Source organism: Saccostrea echinata, unplaced genomic scaffold (assembly GCF_033153115.1).
Source record: "Saccostrea echinata isolate AGI-Se365-2 ecotype Australia unplaced genomic scaffold, CSIRO_AGI_Sech_v1 ptg000009l, whole genome shotgun sequence".
In the NCBI taxonomy this organism is placed as follows: domain Eukaryota; kingdom Metazoa; phylum Mollusca; class Bivalvia; order Ostreida; family Ostreidae; genus Saccostrea; species Saccostrea echinata.
The window spans coordinates 7,273,436-7,282,500 of record NW_026889758.1 but is presented as its reverse complement, the minus strand read 5'-3'; the positions used below and the strand labels follow the sequence as shown (position 1 = coordinate 7,282,500).

The 9,065-nt window shown below is 33.8% G+C and overlaps 1 protein-coding gene across 1 annotated transcript in view; it reads right to left on the bottom strand.

Annotated features, from left to right (window-relative positions):
• Nucleotides 1-6,957, bottom strand: part of LOC133181691 (adipocyte plasma membrane-associated protein-like) — a 10,496-nt gene extending 3,539 nt beyond the window's left edge. The window contains exons 1-7 of the mRNA XM_061316251.1: nt 6,891-6,957; nt 3,709-3,862; nt 3,329-3,427; nt 2,330-2,445; nt 2,084-2,176; nt 857-973; nt 71-242 (exon numbers count right to left, since the gene is read on the bottom strand). Coding sequence (XP_061172235.1) covers nt 71-242; nt 857-973; nt 2,084-2,176; nt 2,330-2,445; nt 3,329-3,427; nt 3,709-3,806 — 695 coding nt within the window. The 5' untranslated portion in view covers nt 3,807-3,862; nt 6,891-6,957. The remainder of the gene's footprint in view (nt 1-70; nt 243-856; nt 974-2,083; nt 2,177-2,329; nt 2,446-3,328; nt 3,428-3,708; nt 3,863-6,890) is intronic.
• Nucleotides 6,958-9,065: the final 2,108 nt, after the last annotated feature.

The window sequence follows — 9,065 nt, the reverse complement described above, 5'->3', positions numbered from 1 at the left end:
ACACTAGCGCATCTGTTGTAACAATTGGACAGTAAACACTCTAGTGCATCTTTTTTAAAGATTGGTTTACCTCCCAGTAACCTCCCCTTCCATAATTTGATGTCTGTTGTGTCGACGATCCCATTTCACTGAGGAATCTGTCATGTAAATTGTACCGTCTTCAGCAATTGTCAAATCATTCAGAAGCCTTGGCTTTTTGCCATTTACTGGAGTTTCAGCAGAGTACAACTGGAAATGGTCTCCTGCCAAAGATTTATTTACCAGCTGTACATCAATAAAAAAAAATATAATTTACAATGAAATCTAAACAATTAATAGTTATCAATTTGTATCTTGATTTTCTCAGTGTCGGAACAAATGTAGGAGTCACATTTCAGATACCTGCAATCCATGGTGTACATGTGACAACAAAATAATTTTTTAAACATGTACACTGTACTTAAATATATGTACCAAAATGCTTACATAAGCTTTCTTGGAAATTAGAAAATTGAGAAATGGGGCATTTACTATAACAGATTAAGATGTGTCAAAAAAGGATAAAGGGTTAAACATTCAAACACATTCGAAAAAGCTATCAGACATACAGTATATGCCTAAAATATACATATATATATATATATATATATATATATATATATATATATATATATATATATATATATATATATATATATATATATATATATATATATATATATATATATATATATACATATATATATATATATATATATATATATATATATTTTCAAATTGAAATTTCCAGGAGGGGTGCTTATTAGGGTGAATATAGTAAACAACCAAAGACTTTCACATTTTTGTATTTGTAGCTATACATTTGTTTGATTCACACCTGTAGCCACATTGACTTTGTAGAGTCCAAGGTAGGTATCAACAACTATTAGGTATCCCTCCTTGTTTAACCGCATGCCTAGTGGTCTACCACATGTTGGCTCATTGTCAAACCCACCTTAAACAGATATAATAAATCATTTTAAAATTTACTCTCAAAAGGGGGGAAAATAAGAAAGTAAGCTTTCTATTTTAACTTCCAATATCCAGCTACTAATCATAAAACAGAAATAATTAAAGTACAGTTAATTCTCGATAAACCGCCGCCTTTTGTAATTTAGAAATCATGGCGGTATAACGAATTCGGCGATGAATTGAATTTTCCATTTTTGGGGAAACAAGAAATGGAGTTACCATTCTTGGAAATAAACATTTAGCGTTTATATTCTTAGTATTATATAAAAACACATTTCAAAAGATTTGAAAATGCTTCAGATAGTTTTTTTTTTACGTAAAATAGTTTCATTTTAAAACAAAATACACATTCTACAATAAATATATGTACACATGTACAGGATCTGAACGTGTGACATTAAAAAAAAAATTGCTGCATGTCGATCGTCGTGATCTACTGCCGTAGTATGTAAAATGAATTCCTGTAAATACATTAAATGTTTATGGCATCGTTGTTGCTAAAACTTTTGCAATTTGTACTGCATCGCTATTTTTTAAAGCAAATATATATTGATCGAAGGGTTTGAAGTCGAACTAATTTCGTTGTCGGCCAACTCAAGTTTAACAACAACCGCTTTCATGGCCAAGCCATGACTAAATCATTTTTATTAAACAAAAAACAAAATTATAATAACAGTTGAAGTTAAAAATTATTGTTTATTTAATTCTTTAATTACATGTACCTTGTCTGGCTTTACAACGGTGATCTAGATAGCGACAACCAATTAGCCGCTTTACTGACCACATGCACCTGTGGCGGTATATCAAGATAATTGACACTTTGAAATGCACGTTTGTTGTGAAAACAGGGTGGCGGATGGCGGTATGTGAATTTGGCGTTATAAAGAGAATTTTATATAGCAGGAAAAACGTTCTTGAAAAATCATGGCGTTATTGCGAGAATGGCGATGAATTGAATGGCGATAATTCGAGAATTGACTGTAAATGTCAAGCTCCACAAAATGAATTTTAAATAATATGAAAAAGGAACTGAACTTGATATTGGAAGAATAATTGCACTGAATAAGTAATTATTAAGATATCAATTAGTTACCACAGGGTTCCTTTCCTAGCTTAGCCAGGACACTGATTTCTCCTTTATAGATATGTAAGATTTTCCCATCAGCTGTTCCTGTGTAGAGATGATCTGTAACAACAAGTTAAGTACAGTATAGTAAATATTTAAAGCACATAACATTCCTAGTTGTTCACAGACTAAATCTGACATTACCAAAACTTGAATTAAATTTTCCAAACTTTCTTCCATTGTAACTCTTGATAGTTTCATTGTGCTTCTTACCCCCATCTGCTACAATTGACTCTGGTCCTAGTAATTCATTCTCAAATATCCTTTCTGATTTGTGCAACAAGTTGTTGGGTTCTAACACTCCTTCAAATGCTGGTGGGTCTGGCAATCTAATTTGCATACCAGTCAGTTTATCAAATCAATTCATGAATCACAAATATAAAATGTAAACTGATACAAATATATCAAGCATTATCATAAAAGATGTAACAAATGACTCAAGTTACATGCTTATTGATAGAAAAATGAATCCAATCCTTAATTCCTATGACCCAAAAAGCAATCCCAATACTATGACACAAAAGATCCAAGCTCAAAATGTACTTAAATTATTGCACAGAAACCAAATATTTATATATGGCAACAGAAGCCATAAACTTTGACCCAATAATCAACCCTAAAGGCAACCCCAGTCAACTTTTTTAAAACAGGGTTTAAAGAAATTTAAGTCTATCACAACCACAACATCCTAAAAACTTGTCGATGTGATCTAGCATGACTTTGAGATTTTCAACCCAAAATCAACACTAAACTTCCTTCTCTTGCTAAATATGACACTGTGTGCCAACCAGTACTCTTCAAACCATATCTTTTCTTCTTGCGCATTTTGACAAACCACACATCTTTTTTTTTTACGTATACTTGACGAGCAATCAGTTTTATTGGTGATGATCTTGACTTGGATATACTTATCAAAAGTAGACAAAGTAAAGGCACACATTACTTTATAGAAATAAGATCTTCTGAGGATAGAACACTTACTTAAAGTAGACAGGGTCTTGTCAGACCTGACATCCCGGTACTTATAAAAAGTAGCCAAGGTCTATTGGGGTCACGAGTCATACATATTTCAATTAGACAGTATCCTCTGTTATGATACACTTATTTAAAGACAACAGGGTCTATCAGTTATGAACTACTTAAAAAGGTAGAAAAATGTCTACTGGGAAGGCACACATACTTTAATAGGCTCTATCATTATGCCATACTTACGTGAAGAAGACAGGGTCAATTGGTGAGGGTGTCAAAATAATGACAACAGGGGTCAGAACAAAGGCTAGCAGTAATGCAACACAGGCAGCGGTCTTCCATCTGTTAAATATGAAAAATAGGTACATGACAAATTAAAATATCTTGGTGTGTAACTCTGTACTGCGTACAGTGTATATAATTTGCATGATTATTTGTGAAGATATAAAAAGGGGACTTATTGACATATTACATGTACTTGAAATGATGTTACACAAATAGAGATGGATTAAAAAAAAAAGACCCGTAAACTTTTTAAAGCTAAACATAAGATTTTCTGCTTCATATTGGTAGAAAACCATAATGAACAATGAACTATAAAAAAAAAAAACAAACAAACAAACTTGTCCGAGGAATGAGCTCTTGACTTTCTTTGTGTTCCCCCATATCGGTCATCTTCCTTTGAAATTGGACGACGCTGTCTAAGTTCTGGTCTATTCATCTTCTAAAAAGACTTTGTTATGATACAATAAACACATCCAGTGTTCTTCTGTATTCCTAAAAATAACAAGAAAAATTGGTCTGCAAAATATCAGCATTTTGGTCATAATCATCAGGGACATAAATACTAATGGGATAGGCAACTTCTTCAGTGCCATGTTTCCCTAAAACATCACACCCTTTATACAAGTTTTTTAAAACTATATTTATTGTATAAGTAAACCTTTTGTTTTTAATCAAAGAAGGCTGTTCATTTCGTTAATGGAGATGTGTTTTTAAAAATTTTAAAATATTTAATATACACCTAAAATATTTTAGGTGTATGATTTGTAAAGTTTGAAAACTACACAGTCATTAATTAATAATAGCAAACTAGGCAAATTAGAGAGATCAATGATCGAAAGCCTTAAAAATCATGGAGCCTTTTTTCAGGTTCCTCCTTTGTAAATGTGAATTAGGGATGCCAGTCAAACCACTCCCCTAAGAAAACCACCCTGGTCACTTGCTCCATAAATGTGGTCAAAGAGCCCCAAAGTTTGTGAAAGAGTTCCCTAGATTTGATCAAAGTGCCCCTGACATAATTTTATACAAATTTGTCATTACCAAACCATCCACAAATATTGGTCAAAGTTCCAAGAATTTGTGTCAAAGTGCCCCTAACATGTTTAAGGTGTAAAAAAAAAATACAGGTGATAGAGGGAGTTTGTTGACAAAAAATCATAGGATGTCAAACTTCAAAAGAAATTGATTGAAAAAATCCCCTGTAAGGACTAAGTCCATGTATCTTGTGTGTGTGTGTGGGGGGGGGGGGGGGGGGTGTGTTAATTTATACAGACGAACATCTCAATTATTTTTTCAACGACAAATTTTTCTTGCAATTCGTTTAACGAAAGAATCCACAATTTATTATAGAGGTAAATATGTACTCACACTATACTTTTATATAATAATATAAATTATATACATGTATGTAAATGGGATTTCTTTTCATTTTATGAGGCACTTTGACCAGAATTAGGCCAAAAAAAATAATAGTCTTGTTTCCTGCTACCGGCCTGAAAAAAATAGGGTAGGTAGGTAGGAAAATTATTTTATTTTTTTCCGACAGCATTTTTTGGATATGAACCAACACGAGATCAAATTAAACATGTCACAGGTCAACGTTGTCTTTTAAAATTAAATTTCATCTCTTTTTATGCACAACTCACGTGGTATTTTATGAAAGACCATATTTAAAACAAGAATTTCATGAAATGCTTGTTTTGTGTTAACACGGAAACCGATTACGGTGACAGAACAATGAAATTCCAGAAATTCCCGATTTTTTTTCTTCCAAAACTTAAAAAAAACTTTAGGGTCGGGGGCTAAAAAATAGGGTAGGCCGGGTAGCAGGAAACAAGACTATTATTTTTTTTGGCCTTAGGGGATGCTTTGATCAAAACTTGAGGAGGGATTTGCAAGAGTGAATTACATGTTTTCAGAGAAATGGAATTTTTTTCCCCCATATTTTCTACACAGGGCACTTTGACAAAAATTATCAAGCACTTTGACCAAAACTTGGATACATTTCTGTAAGATTATTTTTATAAATATTTTATTCTAAGTTACATTCACCACCAACATAGTGACTGTGGCAGGTTTTTAACAATTCAAAGGTCACCTTTCAGCTAGATCAAAACTGTTTTTAACATCCAGAGGCTCTGACCTTTAGACTCTAAAGAACTCACCAAGTCTGGCAGAACCAGCATTTGATGGCAGTCTAGACGAACTCCAAAAACAGCGTTTCCAGAAGTAAGAAATTGAGACTGAAAAAGACTCAAAAAATAGAGTCCACGCATGCGTACAAACACACAAACTGGCGATTTTTTGGCAAAAATAATGGGTCTACAAAAACTGTCCGTGCAAAGTTTTGGAAAGTATGGCAATTATGCCAGTACTCAGAAATGCTAAATAAAAGACTTCAGAATAGATCATATTTGTCAGATTTTTGATTTTATTTGGAAAAAAGGAGATATTTACTTTCAAAGTTGACATTTGAAGTCAGATCAATTACAGAGAAAATGATACGTTTGAGAGGTAATTATGCATAATAAAGGGGATATATATGCAAAATGGGACAATATATATTGTAAATGTTAAAAACTTGACTGAATTTTACACATAAATTAGCATTCCCATTTTTTTATTTGTGTAGGACATCTAAATTGAACACGTAAGTTCTTACCATTGTTATTTACCGATTTTTTATTACATACGAATGGATATTATTAAGAAAACATTTTTAAAACTATTATCTATCGATATGAAAACTTTAAAAACCATTCTTCTAAAAATTAAGGTCACAACATGTCTTCTAAAAATGAACCTGTGAATATCTCTGCTCCATGGTGAAAAATATGCATTTTCTGATTAAAATAAATACAAGCTGGGTGTCATCAAAAACAAATAAAAGCACCTTTATTGTAGGAACGACATAAAATTTAAATCAAGAAGACAATAAATCAAATAAGAAAATAATTCTCACCGTCAGTATTGAATTCGATGTCGTATATCCAGTTTACTATTATACAAGAGTTTGAAGCGATAAATAAGTCAATATCCACATATAATTTAATAAATCTAATTATCCATTCACCAAAATTTAAAATAAAGTCTCAATGCACTAAATACAGCCATTATGCAGCCGTATATTTGGAGAAAGCGAAAGGCAATCCATCGTTTGTTTACATCAGACGCCATTTTGCCGCAATGCATGATGGAGCCAAAGACTTTGTTTTCGGAGTTCACGCCGTTTTTGGAGTTCGTCTAGACTGGATGGTGCCAGCCAATAAGTGGTAGAAACAAACCTCCAAATTACCACTGATTACAGTCGATATATACATGTATCAATAAAATGTTATTATATGCTCTACATAAGCAGGATCTAATATCAGGGACCTATGTTATGTTGGTACATGTATATAGGTCCCTGCTAATATGTATTACGTCCCTGATGCTGCTATGTTTTGCTAACTTTACTTTGGCTCTTCAAATAATATGGAAGTATGTTAAGACTAAGCTATTAAAAAATTCTATATTTCTATACCTGATATAACAAAAATAAATGATTTTCGTTATTTATAAAGAACTTCAAATACCAAAGTACTTGAAAACGACGGATCCAGACTCACTCACTCAGGAGCAAAATGTATACCGGAAATTCACACTTTATTTTAAAATTAAAATTGTTTCGCAAGGAGTATACAACTCCGGAAAGAATAAATCGAAAAAAACCCCACCCAGTTTGTTTGTTTATTGTTTAACGTCCCTCTCGAGAATTTTTCACTCATATGGAGACGCCACCACTTGCCGGTGGAGAGCTACAAATTTTGACCTATACTCGGCACTGAGGGCCATTGAGCAGTGAGGGATCTTTTTCGTGCCAGCACCTACTGCGACACAGGACCTCGGTTTATACGGTCTCATCAGAAGGACCGGTCTCCACGTCCCACAGTGGGACGTAAGGATCAACTCCTTACTCCGCGACTCTAGAGCGAACGCTCTAACCACTGCACCACGCGGGCGACTGGAAGTCACTCACAAAATTCCCCAATCTAAGTGTTACATCAAGGTACTACTGTGGTAAAGATATACAGTTTAAGGTATGGAATACGATAACCTGATGAGTATGTAATGTTCCCGGTCCGAATGCCCGAGGGGGGGGGGGGGACCTCACTTGATGTCAGAATGTCTTGATGAATAAGAATGCCATCTATATTGCAACTGATCACATTTGAACAACGTAGACAACGCAGGCTGAGGAAAGCTACGCACTCAAGACTGATTTAAGGACCCTCTCTACACTAAATGAATTTTTTTTTACATTGAGAAAATTATATTGTATAAAGGTTGTAAATATTGAGCTTATTTATATCGTTTTCAACATTGGTTGGCTGGCTTTTACCCCCAGGAGAAATGTTCAAAGGCAACAAAGTTTTGATGAACAGAAATCACTGTTGTTTACATAAGTTGGGAAAAAGCATGCAGATGAGGTGTTCAATTAATTTATCATGGCCTATCAAAATGTTAAGAATGCTTGAATTGATTAGAAATTGATTGATAAACTGTAGATTTCAATTTATTTCATTTTAGATCTAAGGGCAGATTACTCTAACTTCATAAAAATACCACAGAATCAGAACTCTTTAGTGCGCAGTGTATAGAGGGTTCTTAAAGTGAACTCAGTGAAAGTGCAATTAGCGGTAATAGAGTAGTGCGAGGCAATTAATGTCAGAAGTTTTGAGGTACATGTAGGTATCTTAATATTTTTTTTCAGGTCTTAAATGTCTTAAACTTTACTAATGTCCCTTCGGTCAAGGTCAAACTTCAAGACCATTTAAAAAAAAAAAAGGCTTATAATAGCAATTCCTCAAACGTTTCCAATGACCTTGACCATTGACCGTGACCCAATTCTCATTTTCAAATGTCAACAGTTCCATTACAAGTGCTCTAAAGTTTCTACAACTCTTCGTGTAGAAGTTTTAGGCTGTAACTAAGAAAACTGAAAACAAGAGGAAGATGGATGATAGGCATCAAATACAGAGTGCGGTCTGTCAGCTAACATCCGCAACTGTACTCGGCAGTGCTGGTACCGGACATCCATGACTGTACCTGCTCACTAATATCAAAAACGGAATGTCAGAGCAAGATTTTCCGGATTGTTCAACATATTAAACTATATGTTGTTAATTAAGTGTGGATTGTTTTTTAATGAAAAATACGAAATGTGTTAATATGGAGGAAAGAAAATTTCTGATTTTAAATAAATCTACTTTATGGAAGGCTGTAATCGCCAAAACGGTAACGATAACTGGCTTAGTGAATATATCGCGGAAAATATAGCCTAAGTATGTAAACTTGACTATGCCTATATTTTGTATATCTATGACTGTATCCTCTGCCTGGTATGCAACATCTGCGACTGTACCTGTGCCGTACATACACGCTACCACTGGCTCAACCCGCGCTTGATTAATAACATCCACAACAAAAAATTCTGTCGATTTTCTCCGATTTAGATTTAAACTGAATTCAATCAAAGCGCAATTAACGCTAATTTTTATATTACCCATGACAGTGATACCGAGACAAACGATGTCAGCAGTGATTAGGAAAAGATCCAAAACTTTTACAGATTTAAATTTAAAGCTTTATATTCAGAGAACAATATGAACCAGGTCTTTATTTATTTTTTTGGGGGGGGGGGGGGGGGGGGTAGGGG